Source organism: Monopterus albus, unplaced genomic scaffold (assembly GCF_001952655.1).
Source record: "Monopterus albus unplaced genomic scaffold, M_albus_1.0 scaffold217.1, whole genome shotgun sequence".
Classification (NCBI taxonomy): domain Eukaryota; kingdom Metazoa; phylum Chordata; class Actinopteri; order Synbranchiformes; family Synbranchidae; genus Monopterus; species Monopterus albus.
The window spans coordinates 666,740-686,543 of NW_018128097.1; the positions used below are offsets into that span (position 1 = coordinate 666,740).

The 19,804-nt window shown below is 41.7% G+C and overlaps 1 protein-coding gene across 1 annotated transcript in view; it reads left to right on the plus strand.

Moving 5' to 3' along the window:
- The window catches only part of nexmifb (neurite extension and migration factor b), a 48,660-nt gene extending 35,371 nt beyond the window's left edge, over window positions 1-13,289 (plus strand). Inside the window, exons 2-3 of the mRNA XM_020619277.1 lie at window positions 4,188-4,318; window positions 8,779-13,289. Coding sequence (XP_020474933.1) covers window positions 4,237-4,318; window positions 8,779-12,986 — 4,290 coding nt within the window. The 5' untranslated portion in view covers window positions 4,188-4,236 and the 3' untranslated portion in view covers window positions 12,987-13,289. The remainder of the gene's footprint in view (window positions 1-4,187; window positions 4,319-8,778) is intronic.
- The last annotated feature ends 6,515 nt before the right edge of the window (window positions 13,290-19,804 follow it).

Genomic DNA, 19,804 nt, shown 5'->3' on the forward strand with positions numbered 1-19,804 from the left:
ACGTGAGGTGCAGCAAAGTGTTTGATCTGTCATCCACTGACAGGGCTGTGTTTCTGAGGTTGGCTTGGTGTGTCTGGGGGGTGGGGGTGCAGAAGAGGAGAGCTCTGACATACCAGTTATGAGGAGAACTGTTGACCTTCGACAGAACAATGCTCATGTGTGTGATAGAGAAACAGAACGAGAGGGAGGGAGAGGACTAGAGAGTTACTGCTTCCTCTACAGCATAGAAGGAACAGACACAAACAGGACAGAGATAGGTGAGAGCTCTGTAGTCTACCTATCAGTTATCAAGAGAATGTCAATAAGATGGGGATGAAGGAAATAATGAAGTGACATGACGGCTTACTCTTGCTTGATATTAAGAAAGCAGAGGTCTGTCTGTTCTCTTGTTGCTGAAGCAGTTTTTAGATCCCCAGCTTGTCTTTAGACACTGGAGAATATTTGCCCTCCTCACAATAGTAGGTCAGGTTGAATTCAGATATTAAATTATGTGAAAAATGTCATTGACATTGTAGCATCTCTGCTTCTATTTAAAACAGTCCAGACCCTCATTACCATTCACAGTGTCATTCTGAGTGAAGATTTTGAAATTCTGGCGTTTGAGATGAAAAACAGGTTCATACCTGCTAATAAGTGTCTGTGAATGCAACATCTGCATTATTTTTAAAATATCACTGTGTGCCTGTGTCTATATTGGATTTATGTTTCTCTGTACTCCTACCACGTATTGCTGCAAGCTCATGAGCTCCAGAGTATTACCTTGAGTTGCGTGTGAGGCAGGTTACTCAGCCCGTCTGCAGCCAGCTGGTGAAGCTGCTGTGAAACCATATACCTGTGCTGAAAAGAGGAGTCGCCATTTCAGCGCTGTCTGTTCGGATCAGTGTTCCCTGTGGCGCCTTGCCCTCTTTGAGAGCTCCTCTGTTGGGGATCTATTCCTTGGCCCCTAACTCACTCTGTCTCTCTGTTGACACAAAGGGTTCTTTGTACCTTCATATACTACTGCTGTGGGACCTTGCTTCGTATTTTCAGCAATTATACATGATCCCACTCTAGCCATCCCTCTTGCTGCCGCTTCATTGGAGAAACGCAATTGAACTGAGGAGAAATGTGGTGAAATGGGGCCTCTGGAATAGGCTTGCAGGAATTAGATTGTGGTGCTGATAAGTTCCATATAGAGCAAGTAAACATGTTCTTATCTTGTTATCCAGCTTGCACATTAACACATGGTGTGTGGAGGAGGGTTTAAAAGGATAAATCAAATCCTAATCATTCTGTTTGGCTTTTCCCACTCTTTGCTCTGTCTCTGTTTCTGACTTGCATCATGCAAAGAGGCCCAGCTCACACACAAGAATGTTGTAGGGGTCAGAAGTACTAGCCATTTTCCTACACCTGCTGAATGCTAGAGAAATGAGTGCACAGTGATTACGTGCCCTAATGCCTGGTGTTTAAACAGTGGTTTCCTGCAGCAGAGCTAAACGGTGGTGCCCTCTGTGAAGTATTAATGTTGTGGATGGATGAACTGGGTCAGCACAAACCTGTTGATGGCAGTTGCGGTGCTCTCTTAAAGCTGCACCCAGACATCGGGCTTAACCGCTTGGCAAATTGGACATGCTTGTTGGCTGTAGCTTCAATTTATGTGCACTCTCTATTGCAGTTAGTCCATCTTCATTATTGAAATGGCCTCTCGTCAGGTCTTGACAGAGTGGTGGAGATGGTAAAGGGGGGGGCCTACAGGAGAATCATGAATAATGTGGAAAATAAACACATTTGAGGCATTGGAGCTGGCTGGCAGGAGGGGTGTTGTGAGCCTTGTGAAATGCCCGGCTTTCATTTACTCCCTCCACCTCTCTCTCTCTGTCTTCATGTGATTTTATGTGCAGTTTCTGCCAGTAGATGCTGATGCTGTGGATCCTCAGCCTTGGGGCTTTGTCTAACACACACGGGCATAAACACACACACACACACACACACATGCAGGGACCTTGCTACATATCCACAAGCAGCTCAAGGCGATGAGCTCTGGCAGGACCTCTGCAGCCTGAACAGCATCCCAGCTGTGTGTTGTGCCAATGCCTCTCTGGACACACTCTGCTCAGTGGCTACAGCCTATTTTTAATAGGGTACTGTGTAACTTCACTTTTTCTGAGTCCTCAGGATTGTTACATTGATTAGTTTGGGCTTAGCTCATCTGGGTCAGCCAGTTCAAGGATATCCAGCTTAAATTCATGCTTTGTCAAAGAAGACATGTTTATTGCCAGATGCAGAATTTCAATTTCTCAGTGTGCTGAATTCAAACAAGATGACCTCAAACCATCTCTTAGCTCTATCAATATAAGGTATACTTAAGCCTGAGCTTTAGCAGTAATAGTGCTTCTTTATGAAGGAAAGTACAGGTTGTTCTGGGGGTCTATCTACATGGTCCCTGTATCTGCTGCACACATGAGCAGATGTGATGGCTCATGAGGTAATTACCCACTGAGCCGGTGTGTCTGCAAGTGTAAGCTGAAGCAGGGGTTCCCTTCAGGTAGCTCTCCTGCTCAGGTCAGCGAACAGCTAATGACATTTAGAAGCAATAGGATGAAAGAGCTGGCAGTTGTTTGTAGTCAGCCGCACACTACCTTTGTCTTATTGTCTGCCGTCTGTCTTAATCTCCCAGCCACCCTTTTCACACCACAAGGAGATCATGTTATTAGATCCCCTCCCCTGACTCATTTGTCATCCTGCAGCACCACTCCTCCAGAGAAGGACTGCAGCAACTGTAAAAAAACAAACAATATAACCAGGCAGGAGGGCACAACATCAAATGTTCATCATTTACTGCCCCATAATCCCTTGTATCATCAATATTATTTCAGTATTCACAATAGATTAATATGCTTTTTCTTCTCTCTGGCACCAGACCCAATATCAAGACGCTGGCAACCTTCAACCTCTTTTCTTTCTATGCTAACGGATAAGGCTGTTCATTTTCTAAATGAGCAGTATTTTCAGTACTCCCCATACAGAGACTAAAACTGACAATGAATCGACTCTGTTCACAGTTAATGTCCATCAGTGTGTCAGTCCTGGATCAGATTATTTGTCTGTGGTATAGACCTCTGTGTTGTTCAAAAACTATTAAAGAGCAGCAGTGTAACACACAGCTGCACTGGGTGACAGATTTCTTCATTAGCAAACCCCAGACCTGAAAGTGAGGAGCTAGCGGATGGTAAACAAAGCAGAGAACTTGCGTAATATCTCACACATGTGCAGTTGATTCTGACTTGTGCTAACTTCATGGCCGCTCAAAGCCTATGGGTCTGGGTTTCACTTGTCACCAGGTGAAACAGTGTCTTTTCCCTGATGTTTTTAATAGTTTTTGAACAACAGAGATCTATTGCAAAATGAAAAAGCCACACCAGGACTGCTGACAGCTGACAGACATTAACTGAGTAGAGGCAATTCATTGTCAGTTTTCTTCTCTGTGTGAAGATCGCTGAAAATATTATTAATATAAAAAATGACCGGCCTAATCCTTTAAAGTATTGTTTTGTATTACATTGTACCCAGTATACCGCACCCTGCTACACATACACTCAATCATCCCTGCCCTCACTTTCACCATCACTTGCTGAAATAAAAAGTATTGTCAGTGTTCAGGATTTGCTGTCACTGCCTCAGTCACATCTCTTTAATCTCTCCTCTTTGAGCCAGGTTGGTTTTCTTGTTGCTGAGGCACAGAGAGGGGAGGGAGTCAGCTAATTACAATAAACAAATATGCTCAGAGCCGCCTATGTAAGGTTCACATAGGTTAACAACTGTGCTATAAATGTTAAATGATGCTTAAAATAGGATAGTATGGCATACAGTTGCCATAGTGATTGCAGCTGTGATTCTTTGTGTACTTTCCTGGTTGGAAAAGTTTAAATCAATCTTAGACATGAATCTGTGATACAGAGAAAAACTGAATGACTGTTTGGTGCCCCAAGGGCCTCTTTGATGTCTCTTTTGTGTTTGACGCTTTCTCTTCAATTTCTGCCACTTTGTGTTGGTCTGTGTCTTGTGTCAGTCTTTGTTGTAATGAAATCTCGTGTAGTGCTGTTAATATTTTTCCACATAAGACACATGGCAGTCACCCCTGAATGGTTCTCTTCATACTAATGTCTCTTTCTATTTCTCTGTGCCTCTCTGGCTCTCTCTTTCAACAGGTGGGACAGTCAAAATGATGCGTAGGAGGAGCAGCGTTGAGCCGTATTGATGGATGTGTTAACAGACAGCAGTCTCACAGTGATCGAGAAGACTTCAGAACCAGAAAACACAAATGTAGTGGAGAACACAGGTGAAAACAGTTCACTCTTTTCAAACATTCACAGCTCATAAACATAATATGCACAGAGTTTTTCATTTAAATTTTTTGCGAACTTACTTTGAGCATTTAAATACTTGGTTGTTGACCTAAGAGAAAGAAATTAAAATTTCCCAAGAATAATCAAGCATTCTTTAGCATAAATGAAAGTGTAATTATATGAGTTTCTCTCGCAACAGTTTAAAACTTTGAAAAGACAATTGGTATTATCACACCACAGAACTCATGCTCCTGAATTTGCTTTTTCAGCCTCTGTTGTAATCTCTTTGACAAGATATGGGGAATCTGAAACACACCCTGTCTTTTTTAAATGAAAATTGGAAAAGAAACATTAAATAGAGCTTTCTATGTTATTGTTAATCCTCTCTCCTGATGCTTCCGCAACCTCAAAATATGACATCTACCTTTCTGCATAAAAAGGTGCAAGAGGGCGCAGTCATTAATTCATTTCATATTCATTAGCATAAGCACAAGAGGGTGAGAGTGTAAGCTGTTTGTTGGGATTTACTTGTTTATTTGTTATGTTTTTACTTTGGGTTGCACCTGTGAATTCTGAATAACATAAACAATGCATCATAAGCATATTTCCATGATGCAAGCTCTTGCATTATACTTAATTCAGGTTAATCTAGGTACATTTACAGTGATTCATTACTTTTACTGAATTATAAGATCCACTGATGATATGCATTTTCCAAACTCATTCTGCCACTACCTACTGCCCCCTGTAGTTTGCCAAGCACCAGTGATCCTGAGATGAGGTTTATCTTAGTGTTTCAGCTCTGGTCAGGCTCAGAGGGGACTGACCGGTTCCCACTGAGAGAACCAAACAGATTATCCCCAGCACTACTCTCTTGCTGGAGAGGAAAAAAAATAACAGTGAGGAAAAGAGAGATGATGGCGAATAAGAACAGGAAAAAGGGCGGTAGATGAAAAGGTGAAAGCAGCTCCATTGAGCAGGAATAGGGCAGCTCTCTGAGGAGGATGGCCATGAATCATGCTGCAGTTACTCACCACTTATTATGAACATCCCGTACTAGCTGGATTGATTTCCCCCCACCATTCACAAAATGTCATATAGTGAAGATGGAGCAATAGGTAGCAAGCAGATTCTGTGGCTCCCTTACCAGCTGGACAAGTGAACGCCCTGGGTGGCTCTAACTGCAGAACAGCTAGCTTGGCATTTTACGAATGTAAAAGCCTACAAGGATAAGAAGCACGTTGGAAAGGAAGGAGACAGTGACCAGAAAAAGGAAAAAGATGGGATGAAAAAGAGGATGGGATTCAGGAACAATTAAGAAGAAAACTACACGGAGGAAATGGTCAAGTCTACTGTTTTCATGTGCAGTATATTTGTGATATTTGAGCTATTTTATTCCTTCATCCATATGGAATGGCTGTATGAATGTATTTATATTAATATAAGGGACAGATGCACTTCATATAGACATTTTCTTTTACTTTTTGTGTATTTAAAGTGAAAGAAAAGGTAAGACTGTATGTGTGTATTTGCTTATATGGGGCTGCAGACATCAACTTGTCTCTCCCCTCACGTCCATGACCATCTCCTTTGGTCAAGTGATGTAGTGCTCCTCTACGGGGCTTATTTCCCCGTAGAGCCACCTGGCACAGGGTAGTTCAGGCTTACCCCAGGTCGATGAAGCTCTGACTGCCATGACTACATAGATAGGTGAGCCTCAGAGAGCTCTGAGTACTAACTGGTCTGGTCTAGTTGAGTTTGGCGGTGGTGGGGCTGTCTAGCATGGCTGGGCTTGGCCGGGCTGGGGAGCAGAAGATCACCACCCCCCGCCAGCAGCCATGGTCCTTCCATATGTTCAGTGGTGAATGTCCATGCCAGCTTGCATAAGCTGTGTCACATCCAGCCCCAGTTTCTATTCAAGGAGCATTTCTCCTTGAACCTCAAATCTCTTTTTTTTAATTAGCAGATGATCTGCTCTTTCTTTAAGCTAGATATTGAATTCTGGCAGCAGTGAGCATTTTGGATGTTTATCTTGTTTACATTTGCCAGCTCAGTTGCAGTAGTAATATTATGCTGTACCATATCAGTCACGATGAGGCTGCCGATCCCCCTTTGACCTCTAATGTCAAACTTGATTTGTCAGCTACAGTCATTGCAGTGAGACCCTGTGTGTGTGTGTTTGTGTACCTGTCTGACTGACTGATCTGTGGCACATTCAGAACAGCTGAAGAGCTAATGGTCCAGCTGGAGACAGATGGCCTCTCGATAACACTATACCCCCCACCCACATGCATACACACACACACACACACACACACACACACACACACACACACACACACACACACATACACACACACCAGAAAATCACATGCACACACACATTGGATAGGATAGATTGTTAATCCATTATAAACCCTGAGGAAACACATTTCTCAATATGACTTTAATGTTTCACAGCAATTTTGAACAATCTTTTGGCAATATTAGGTGGCAGCTTAGGTTTCATGGGAGCACAGGGGGATAAAGGAAGTTAATTTCTCCCATTTTTTGTAATTTCCCTCATTCCCTGGCTTTGGTTCTTTGTAGGCTAATGAAAGAAATAAGTAATCATTTCTTTATATTTGTCTTGTCTATGAGTACTGGAAATTTACTTGGTAGATTTCAAGTACTGGCACTGTTTAAATATTATTCCAAATAGGTCCAAATGAATCGTTTCCATGGCTGAAAAAAATGTCACTGCAGTCTGCCTCTCTTTACAAAAAGTGCCATACTCAATGTAATGTGGCTGGAAATGTAATAAGAAATGTAGAAAAGGATATCTGTCCTGACTCTCGACAGAGAACGTGTCAGTAATGTGCTTTTGCTCGGAGGTCATTTGGGCTCACAGATTGAACTGATGGCAGACACCTCGCTGTGATGCTTCTGCAGCCTCTGACAAGTTGCTGCTCTAACAGTTTGCTCTCCAAGACTCCAAGAGGAGGAGAGAAGATGCATATTTCTCCTGGGATTTTCTTCATTAAGGATGACAGTAGCACAGTTGTATGCCTTTACTAGATGTTCTGTTTGCAGACCCAGACTGATCAACTTTAAGAAATTTCGTCACCTTGTTAAATCACTCTCCATACTCTAAGATTTACTGTGTTCACCACCATTACGGTCACGTTGAATACTGTTTGCTAAGCAGCCTTCCCCTCAAGCATTCATGACTCCCTCAATAATGATTAGGCACATCCATTCTAAAATGAACACCCATGCCTGCTAACCTCTGTGAACACATTAATTCCTGTGGCCTGTTTTTCAATTTCAAATTTTTTTCTGGCATGGTTTTAAAGAATATGTGAGGGGCTGCAGCTTGGGACCGTAGAGGGAGGCAGGTGTAGATGATATTGGTTATACAGTCTCCAACATATGGGCCTGTCGTGTCCCATGTGTATGTACCTGCCTCTGCTGCTGTCATCTAATTATGCAGAGCAAACAAAGCTATCTGCCTGCTGCTACAAGCCCGCTTCTGTAGATTTTGATTGTTACTCATCAGATGGATGTCTTCAACTGATTAAGATATTGTCACAATCGACCTGTAGAAAATCACCAAAACCTACTTTCAATTTAGTCATTACCGCTATTGTTGCTACCAATGTCAGTAATCTTGTGGTTTCTTGTTATTTAAGAGCTAAGTTGTATCTGTGTCTGTACAGATGACATCCTAAAAGGGGGGAGGTAAAACAAGATGACGGCATTAACTTGAGCTCATATATTGCTCTTGGGTTGGTAAATGAAGCCATTTAATACTATAGTACTCTGGTTGTGTATTTTTTCCATGAACATTATTTTTAGTAGCCCAATTAGTAACATTTTGGACTGACATTTCCATCTCTCTGTCTATGAATAAAAGCTGTATTTATCACAAAATTCATAATTGCACAAGTCATTCCCTTGATCACTAACACCCACTTTCAGGACACTTGTTTTTGTTTTGTTTTGTTTTTGTTTCTGAGAACTTTGCAATGCTTTCTGCATGCATATGATAAAAAATCCCATTCTTTTCTAGCCATGAAACAAAATAACTGCATTTCTAGCAGCTTTTTATTCACAGCAGGAGATTTGATTTGCGAATCACCTTCTTCAGTGTTTCAGATGTTCTGTGACTTTTCTCTGGTTGTGTTACTTCTTGCCTAGTCTGAAATTTTGCATTTGAACATCAGGCAGTAATGGGTATAAAGTTGTCATTACCCCACTAATACCGCCTACTGAATATAGTAACAAACCTAAATTATTAATATTTAAGGCTCACAAAATGACATTTTGATCTCTAGGGGGTTAATTGACACTAATTGCATTCCAGCGGCTTAAAAGACATGTCAGTGTAACTACAGGACAAAAACATAATTTAATTTCAGATTTACAGTTAAAAGACTTGAAAAAGCTGAACTCTTTTCTTGTTTCCCTCCAGGGCTATGTGAGCGAAGTGGTGATCTGAGTCTGTGCGGGCTCGTTGATGCTGCTGTCCCTCCATCCTCATCTTCTCCTGCCACAGAGACTTCACAGCAGGCCTGCCCAACACACCAGAGGACCATCCTCCCTCTGCCCCTTGGCACTGACCCTTCTCTGGGCCTGACAGTGGCCCCCTGCCCGCCCTCCGAGGATGCTCCCACTGTAGTTCCCCACCTTCACCGCACTCCCACTTCTACATCACTTCCCACCCCAGCTGTAAACTCTTGGGGCTCAACAGGAGACATCCAGAAGGCTTCCCTTCCACTGCCCGTTGCCCTCCCTCTGCCTGCTACAATGATGGAGCCTGGCGCTGTGTCTGTCCTGACAGAAGAGGGTCTTCTACAGCCTACCCGTACCTGCCTTGGTTGCTTCATTGAGACCCGTGATGCTACTGACCCTAATGCCATCCAGAACCCGCCTCATGACCCTAATGTCAACCCTGACACAGAGACTGGACTAAGCGTAAGGATAGGGGATGTGAGCCGAGAGGACTTCTCTGACATCAGCAACATCAGCATCCAGTGCCTGAGCCATGCAGGAGAGGCAGTCAGTCACTATGGAGAACAGCTCCTCTCTGACCAGCTACTTAACTTTCCTCTGCCGAAAGCCCCAGGTGAGGGCAAGAGAGTGGATGAAAACAAAACAGCAGAGGACTGTGAGGATCCAGAGGAAGATGCAACAGCTAAGAACCTGTATGAAGGACTATTACTGGACAAAGTGAGTGGAGAGGAGGTTCTGCTGGCTAATGCAGGCCAGGACTGGGGCTATTTTGAGTCCTTCATCAGCGAGAGTAAGATGGAACTACTGGACCTTTGTTCTAAAAATGAACTGTCGGTCAACCTCTTTTCTGAGGAAGATGTTGACAATCTCTTTGATGATGAAGACGATGATTCAACCCTAAGCAGTGATGTCTGTTCGCTGAAGATTCGTTATGAGTCTTTCCAGGACAACATGAGGGAAAAAACAAATGTCCTCCAGGAGGAGACACAGTTCAATTTCTTCCCTAGTGTCCTGGCCAACTGTGCCAAGAAGGAGGAAGGAGTGGGAGTCTTGAGGAAGAGTGCTGAGGAGCTTCAGCCCAAAACCGATGCACTCATGCTGGAGACAGGACAGGAAGAAAAGGCTGGGGACTGCAGTGGCAGGAGCCCCCTTGATGGCTCCCAAGGCTCACCAATGTCCACTCCCAAAGTCAACTACCTTATGGACTTCAATTCCACAGAAGAGTCAGGTGAATTCAGTGATGACAGCTCATGCACTGGCTCTTCCTCAGATACCCTGCAGGAGGGCAAATTTAAAAAGGGCCACTCAAAGAGATTCCTCAGCCCCTCCAACCCTCTTAACTATGGGTTGCGCTCCAAGAGAAAAGTTCGATACAGTGATGATTACTTATATGATGTTGACTCGCTTGAGAGTGAGAAGAATGCAGAGAAAAAAGAGAAAGCTCCCGCTGGTCAGAAAGAGGAGGAGGATGTAGACTGGTGTCCCAAAAAACGTCGGAAATCTTGTCGTAAAGAGCCGCCTGTGGTCATCAAGTACATCATCATTAACAGGTTTAAAGGAGAGAGGCTCATGTCAGTGAAACTGGGCAAGTTAGACCCTGTGGATGCTACTGTGAGCTTAAACGCCGACACAGTAAGCAAATATGAGACACTGGCTCCTCTGAAGGATTTCTGGCAAGAGAGGCAAAGAGAGAGACAGGAACAGCTTAAGCTGGCTGCCAGAGATAAACAACAACGCGGTTTTCATCTAAACGGACGCCATCATCGGCCTTTTAATTCTAGTCATCCCAAAAGGAAATACAAGATTGCGAACAGGCTTAAGGTTCAAAGAATTCATGCTGTGGAGCAATCAGCAATCGCACAGGGCTCCCCTCTCTCTGATCAGGGCCAGGGAGGTGTCACTAAAGAAGAAGCCACCCCCATGGTAGGGAGAATAATAGCAGCCCCAGGCCTCCCAGTCACATTAGACATCAACTCCGTCACACACACAGTCACAGCCAAGAGCCGCTCCCAGGAGAGGGAGGAGAGGGAGGGGAGGAGAATGGGAGGAAATAAAACAGTCAGGATAAGGAAATTCAAAAGCGAAGCCAGGCTGAGGAGCAAGAAAATGAAAGAGGCAGAAGGAGAGGAGGGGAGGAGCGTGACAAATGAAACGGATGCCTGTGTCGCTGCGGCACAGATTGAGGACCCTTCTACTGGGTTAGAAGAGGCAGGCATTAGCTCAGCTACAGTCAAACCCCATTTCTCTGACAATGCCACCACTGCTCACACATCTGAGGAGAAATTCACCTTTGTTTCGTCCACTTGCTCTCCTGACAAAGCTCCCTCCTCAGAGGCGGTGGAAGCGGGTGTGCCTGTCATCCCGGGGGGCTACCTGCAGACCCTGTTAGATGCTACAGACTCCTCCAGTGGAGCAGCTATCCCTTATTTCCCCCAGCAGCCCTCTAGGCAGCAATATCCTCTGGGGCTGTCCCTAGAAGAGAAACAGTTTTCTTCTCTACAGCTCGCTCAGAGCTGCGTCCTCTCTCCTCCCTCTGAGTCTGAGCTCCAGCAGTCTCCCCAGAACTGCCCCAGCTTTCCCCAGATGTGGCACCCACAGCTCTGTGCAAGTCACAGCCAGAGCTTTGGGCCTGAGACCCCTGAGACACCCATCTTACCCAACAACTTCCCAGCTGCTGTTCCCCTGAATGACAGCCTGCCAGTGTCTAACTATAGCCAGCTGAGCCCTGAGACCAACAGGCTGCTTTATGACAAGAGCTACCTGACTGAGGGTGGGCTGCAGCCTGGGGCAGATCTGCAAGTGTGTCAGTCTACCTGTGTGGAGGGCCAGGTGCAATACCAGAGAGGGTCCCTGTGCACAGACAATGGCAGGCTTATCAGCTATGACTCAGTGGGCTCTCTGTCAGCCTCCTCCAGCAATTACAGCTCCCTCAGCCTCAAGTCTTGTGAGCGGGAGGGTGAGGAGGAGGGCCGAGACAGTTTCTTAGCTCACTGTAGTCCTAAAGTGGTGATTCAGCAGAGTGTGGATGCCCTTACTCCACTCAGGGAGTCCTCAGACCTGCTGGATATCTCCAACTTCACTCCTGACAAGTTCAGACACTCATCACTGTCAGAGCTTTCCCCTCCTGAGACCCCTAACCTATCCCCCCAGGTGGTGGGGCGTGAGGTGAAGATGGCAGGGAATGTTGGAGAATACCAGGATGTGAATGACATGACTATGGACTGCAATAGGGAGGTAAAGTGGAACTGTGATGTTATGCAGCAACAAGAGCACACAGCAAATGCATACACAGTGGAAGACAGTCAGTTTCCACTGCACAACTTCAATAGTCAGGATGTGTTGTGTTTAGATAAAAAGGAGCTGGGGGTTACTGAATTTGATGAACAGACTGGTGAGATGTTGGCTGGTGTGAAAACCATAAAGTCAAAGAGGAAAGGCAATTGCAAACAGACAGCTGCAGGACAGAGCCCAAAGAAAATTAGGGCTCCCAGAGCTCCCAAGTCAGAAAAGGTCAAGACCCCCAAGCAGAACTCGCGTTCTACCAAAAAGATAAAGGCCATGTTAGAGGGTAAGGCATCAAAGAACCAGGCAGGTGGTTGTGGCACAGGCCTGACTGACAGTAGTAGTACTGGGGACTGGTCTGGCACTGGCTGGTCAGAGTGCAACAGTTTGGTAGGAGATGACCAGAGAGAATTCGAGGAGCCCTCCAATATTCTGTCCAACATTGTTTCTGGCATGGCTGAGGTCCAAAGGTTCATGATGGCCTCCATTGAGCCACTGTGGAATCCTATGTCGGAGGCCTGCATGCCCTCTGAGGCCAATAGCCTCAACCTAAAGACCCTCAAAATCTTGGCAGGCACAGAGGCTGACCTGAAGAAAAAAGGAGCCGTGCTAACAGGGGCTGGGAGAGGCAGAAAGGCAGGGGGAAAGGGAGGAAAGAACCAGGCCAAATTCAACCCCTCTCATCCCTTATTCCCTCAACTAGCTTTGGGCTGTAACATGTTTGATAAACCCAGCTTTATTAACCCTGGGCCCGCGCACAAAAAGCTGTACCGTCACAAGACCAGTGCAAAGTTCCCTCGGATTGAGCCACTGAAGGGGAAGCGAGCTGAAAGAGACCCAAATAAGGACATAGCACTGATGACCTCTTTTGAGAAACTGAGGTAATATTTTGTTATCAGCTGTTGTTGCACCCCTCCTCACTTTCCCCCATTACCTGCTCAGCCCTCCCTCCCAAGCATACCCACACTGACGCTATGCCAGAGCTGCATGAGTACTACGTTGCCCCCGACTACTCCCACTTCCTTTTAACCCCCCGAAGAGGAAAATTAATATCTGCATGACAAACTTCTTGTACTTTGCAAACTACCTATTGAGTGATTGTGTCAAGCTTGATTGAGATTTAAAATGACCATGGCTGCATTTTTCTTGCTTTTGTTGTTTCTGCTTTGTTTGTTCTTCTTATAGTCGTTTTTTAAGAAAAAAAGAATGAGCCTTGAAAACAGTTCTGTCACCTTTTTGAGGAACTTTGTTTTTGTATTTTCTCAGCAGAACTAGCTCCCCTGAATTATGTATTTATTCCCCCCTTTTCCCTAAAGATGTAGCTATATACACAAATGCATTGAGTGACATCTACGTACCCCTCCTCCTCATCTGTTTTTGTATGCAGAATATGGATGTCCTGTTGTTGCTGTCCTTCATACAATGCCTGGCTCATTTCAAGAAGGAAACCTACAAGTAATGAGCCCTATTTAAGCCCAAGACATCTTGAGAACACAAGATGGGACCATTTTATATTGATGACATATCAAACGTTGTCTTTTTTTTTTCTTCCTTCAAACTTGGAATGACCCCTCATTTCCTTTTATCAATCTTTATTTTCTGGAGTTTAGAGGAACTGGTTATCTAAATTTACATTTTTACGCCTTGCAAATTCATAAAAGCTCCACCCTCAGAGTATTTTTGTCAATGTTGTTGTACAGGGACATGCAATATTTGCAAAAAAAGATAATTATAATAATCTTAAAATCAATGTGCCAAAAGTAACAATGCTGTGTAAATGACCTCTTATATATGTGTGAATATTGGCTGTTCCTCTTTTCTATCCATTGGAATATTGGCTGCTCGGGTTGGAGACTCCTTACAGAGACTTGAAACTACAGGAATTCTTTATTTGGGATTTTTCTCTCTTCTCTGATGAAAGGCACCAACAGCTGGCAGTGGTACACCACCACTCACTAAACCAACTTCAGAAAGACTGAATTCTCCTCGTTTCCCCCCACTTTGTTTGCCAAATTCAATTTACCTCAACATCGCCTGGCATGGAGATGCAACAAAAGACAGGCAAAGGGGAGATCTGCTCTGAAGGCTACTGTAGGGGAAGAAGATAAAAAAGAGACGTTCAAAGGAGCTTTCTCTGGACCAAGGGGAGTGTAGTGCATATGTTTGAGGGTAAGCAAGGAAATTATTCGTCAGCTGGGGCTGTGCCTCATTGAATAGCTGTTTTGTACTGGAACTTCATTGCAGTTTATTACTCACAGAGATTCTGATGCACACACCAGTCATGAATGGACATTACCTTTCTGCAGTTAGATTTAATGTAAATGTAAAAGCAGTTTTCAGTACAAATGGAATCAGCAATCTTGTAAATGAAAGAAAGCATGTCTTTGCATTAGATCCACACGGGAATCTTACTTCTATCTGACCTGAAGTGGTAATTTAAACAGTATTTTTCCTTGACATTCTCATGTCATTTATTTGTTAATGCTGCCATACTTTATAAATTAGATCACTGGTGCGTTTTGTCTCTTATTATTTTGGTTCAGTTTTCACATAATGCCTCATTTCTTCTTTTTTTTTCGAAGGTAATGTCTATTATACTGTATGTTGTCTTGAATTGTCATCTCAGTTTTGATGGGTCAACACTATGGTAGAAGGCCACAAATTGAATATAAATGTATTGGTACTATACAGTATGATTCAGTGTAATCCCATTCCATTTATATTAATTACATTGGGCTCATTCACTGCCTCTCTACCCTGAAATAAATCCACATTAAAATGAACCTTACAATCATGTTTAAGCCATGACAAAATGATTTGATTTTACACGAGGAAACATGCAGAGCCAATTCACCTGTTTACAAAAGTATCTATTACAAATATACTGTATACTCAAACAATAGGCCTTTATTTTTGCTCTCTTTTCAATGTTAGATATAAATTTTAAACAGCAGTTATTACATGAGACTGCATGGAGAGGTGCGGACACACGGAAGCTTAATTCAAAAACAGACCTTGTCACACTGGATATGGTAATTTGGATGCACAGGTAATTGATTGCTTGCATATGGCAAGAATCATAATCTTTCTCTGTCTCTTTTTTTTTTCCTCTCCTCTCTGCCATGATCCTTTGTTTCTTTTCTCCAGTGTATCAGGGTTAGGACCAAGACAAGCTGCTGATGGGAAGCTCCACATGGGCTGCAAGCCCATTTAGTCTGCCTTCTCTCATTTCTGCCTATTGTCAAACTGAATGTACTTCTCTGAGTTGATTTTTTTTCTTCTTTTTGTTTTTAACATGTGCCACTGTTGAGCTGCCTCATGTTAATGGTGCTAAGAAAGCTGACAATTCTTTTCTTCTCTCTCTTTGTTTTTTTTTTTCTTCCCAGAGTTAACAAAAAAAGAAATGCAAAATAGATTAGGTACCTAACCCTCTTTATGAATGTATATTATAATGTTATGTTTGATGTATTCACTTCATGATTCTTTGACATTGATTGAAATTACTTTTGCTCTTTTCATTAAAAGATTACTGAGCTTTATATATACTGTCTAGAGTTGTTACCAGAAGGAATCTTAATGAACTCTTGACACTACAAAATCTTGTATATTTTTTGTGTGCCAATTTGTAACATATTTTGTAAGTGTATATTTTTCTTAGAAAGTGCTGTGAAGTATTTGTGTGTGTGAGTAACCTTTTATGCGCCTCTGTGGGCAGTGGAAAGGATATACAATGACAAGTTTCTGGTTTTAAAAACCAAAATATGAAAGTATCAACAGAAAACTAGAAATATTTACATTTTGTTGGGAGTTTTGTAATAAGACCATGATCTTGTTGTGAGAGTGTTGTGTTACTGTGCAAAACACAAATAAGCAAAGAAAAAAAACGAAAACCTGGAAAAAATATAATTTGTGAACAATTTGCTGTTTTATAGATTTTCATGTAAATTATTTGAGTATTATTTTGTTTTTTGTTTTGTTGTAACTGTTGCAAAGGTTTTAAATATTTGTGATCAAGCCTGTATGGTGATAATGTAATATTGGTAACTTGCTGAGTTTTGTAATAATGTTTATGGAGTAAATATACAAATTAAAATAAGATTTTGAATGCTGCTTTCTGAAGAGAGTAGGGTTGTGTTTTTTACCACCGATCCGCTGCTGTAAACACTAAGCATAAAATCTCCACACTATGAACTGTTTGACAAACAAGTTCAGTCCAATCAATCTAATAATTACAAATGGCCATGCCATGCAGTTTTTTGATATTACATGCAACTTAGTCAAGTCAAATCACTGAGATGTCAGGAGGGAAGTCTGTTCAGCCAACGTCCTCCCCCACCCTGGAGATTCTACTACAATAGTAGTAATAGTGAATAATAAAATGTGTTATATTTAGTGTTTGTTCTTGCCACAAAATGTGAAAGTGTAAATTCAATCCTAAAAATTCCAATTAGTTTGTTCCTGTTTTTTTTTATTTTTTTTTATTGAAAGATCCTTCAATGAAAGGCATTTTAATTTCTGCACGTCTGGTTTGGCTCATGTTATTTTAATGTCATATCTAATTAGCACTCAGGGTCAGGCATTACTAGAGTGACTGCTCATCCATAACTCTGAGCTGGGCTGCTGTGGTCCACACTGCAACTCATTCTGGCATGCTTAATTGGAGCTGGAGATACTGTCTCTGACCATAAACAGATCCTGTGATGTATGCCTCCAAAATTGTCAGGTGGTATTAGCATTGTTTTTGTTCTTTAGTCACCCATAGCAGATAAGGGAGCAAGCAAATTATAAGATGGATCAGCTAATGCAATGGATCAGGTACACCTGTGGTTATTAAATGAGGTTCTAGTTGTGTTGTCAGTGCGGGCTCACATTGCACAGACAGCCATAGGCGGTCCTCTCATTAGGACATGTCTGTGTTTTTTTTTTAATCATTAATGAGAAGACTGTAGCGTAATCAGTATGTCTATTTTTGCATTGTTTTGTCATGTAGGCATATACTTATCAAGTCAAACCGCAAGAACCTAAAAACAACACAATTACTCAAACATAGTTTTTGTTTAGCTGCCAGATTTGCTGTTTATATACAAACCTTTACAGACCAAGGCTATTAGATGTTGATGGTACAGAACTACTGCTAGTTAAGTCCCTACCACCAGATTTTGACTTGGTACAATGCTTTTGTTTAATGTCTTTATAAAGCGATCGGGCCTATTGTTATGCTTCACTTCGATGTCTGTTATTACAAGATTCATGTCACTTACTCAGTTTAGTTCATTTAACTCCATGTGTAAATATAAAATCTTATGTACAGTATATGCTGTATTATACAGGTGTACAGTATGTCATGTACATACAGTACAGTAAATTTGAGTTATATTTCCTCAAGTTGCTGTTCTCATACACTATTTTGTGTGCTTAAATGAATTTACTGTCATGAATAACAATTATTATTGATACAAATTGTTGAAAAAATATAATATACACAAGATATAACATTATTTTAGTAAAATAACATCTCTTTGAGCAAAATAAAATTCCATCACAATATGTTCAATACTTGAAAATTAACAGTTTTCAAGTACTTTGAAAATGTCAATTTTACACACCTGTTATATAATAGTGAATTAATGTTATCATATATTTTTTATTTTATTAGACCTAGATTTGCAAATATATCATTTCACATATTTTAAAATAACCTCCCAGACTTTTGTATAAAAAAGGGTTTCTCAATCTATTTTGACGTGTTTTGAGAATTTGTTCAACTTCTGTTAATGTGTTGTAAGCAGTAGTATCTGTAGATGTAAGTCTTTATAACCATAATAAGTATCTACATCTCCTATTTACAACCATTGGTTGTACATTCCTGGAAACTTTAAAACTAAATGAGATAATCGGGCATTCTGTATTTAAGATTGACCATTTCTTAGCCACAGCTGTCTTTGTTAAACAGGAGAATGGCTTTTAAATTACACTCGACAAGAAAAGATTAGAATGAGTTTAAATATTTTATTGATAATGACATAATACTTCAATATATCAGTTGCTGTAATAGGACTGGGGGCACAGGTCATTGGAAGTTGTTGGCTAAATATAATGTATGATTACATAACACATACGATTATGTTAAAAGTCTCCAAATGATGTTATATAGTATGCTGGCCATTTAGGCACACAAAGGTACCTATTCTGTACAGATCTTTGTCCTCCAGCCTGAATTCTGCAGAAGGCAAGAGGATTTGCATTTACAACCGCATCGTGACGCTACAGTTGAACACTAGTGGGGTACACATCCTTTTTTCTAAGGCTGTAGTGCTCTCTATTGCCCTGAGTTTGGGCTTTCAGACAGCTCCACTTGTCAGGCTGCGTACAACCTGACGTCCTAGCTCGGGTCCTTGGCCACGATTGGCCACCGTACCCTCAAACCATTTAGCCTGGGTTATTGCAGCGCCCGTGTGTACCTGCGAGATTTAACTCAGGGAAAAACAGCCTAATATTTTCTCAGTTTCCGGAAAATTGTTGTGGTCTTCCTTATAGATAGAAAATGAAACCTTAAAATCCCACTTAGTTTAACAGTGAAGTGTTTAGTTTTTTTCTGACGGTGAGTTAATGGAGTTTCCCGGTCTACCTTAAAAGTGGTACGTTCACGTAGAGGACGCCGTTGAGTCGTTTTAAGTGACCCATGAACTGAAAAACGTAATAAATAGGCAAAACTCAAGAGAATAATTAGACGTTTTTACTTTAGGATAAAATACCGTTCGTATACAATCCTGGATATGAATCAATTTTATGTTTTACTCTTTGAACATAATAAACTAACTGGTAACTGCTGTTTCTGCTCATTCCTCTTTAGTAGCCTATAGGTCTCAGCGCTCAGGAACATCAGAGTAACATAACTGAATGTGAAATAAAAATCACAGTAGTTTTTTTTATCGTCCCCTGACCCTCGTACAGTGATATAGAGTCTATGTCATGTTAATATAGTACATACTCCATCTTCAGCACATTATTATTATTTAATGTTGATGCTATGCTTTTGTGTTAAGATCAGACCACAATGAATTCCTGTGGGCCTACCTGCCCGTTATTGAATAAAATACTGTAGGATTGTTACAGTCCTTCCATTACCTTTACCTACATATATATAACGTTACTATCCTTCATAGTGATGACATGTAACGTGGCTTTTATCGTTGCAGTATAGCGACTTCATGAAATAGAAGCAAACTGTCAGAGATAAAAGACTCAAAAGCCATTTAAGCCTACACAATACTACGCTAAAGAGGACAAAACGTCCAGCAACACTTGCAGTGTTTTGAGCAACTTTAATAAGGATACAAACACTGCAAATGTTGCTGGACCTTTTGTTTTCCTTTTTTTTTTTTTTTTTTTTTTTTTTTTTTTTTTTTTGTGCCTTTTCGGGGGGGGAAAGTGCCAAAACATTCTGCTTTATCTAGATAGAACCATAGCAAATTGGCAGAAATAGCATTGTCATTTCATGTCACTGTGCCATGTTTAGAGGGTAATAAGAAAAAAAATCCTACAGTAAACTAATTACAATTCACGATTACAAATTAATTGAAGTGCATTTATGCTAAAGTATAAAAAAGGTTAAGTGAATCTATATATCTATCTACTGTGTCTAAGTTCAGCTTTATAATGACTGAACAGCACCCTCTATAGGTACATTTACGATACATTTA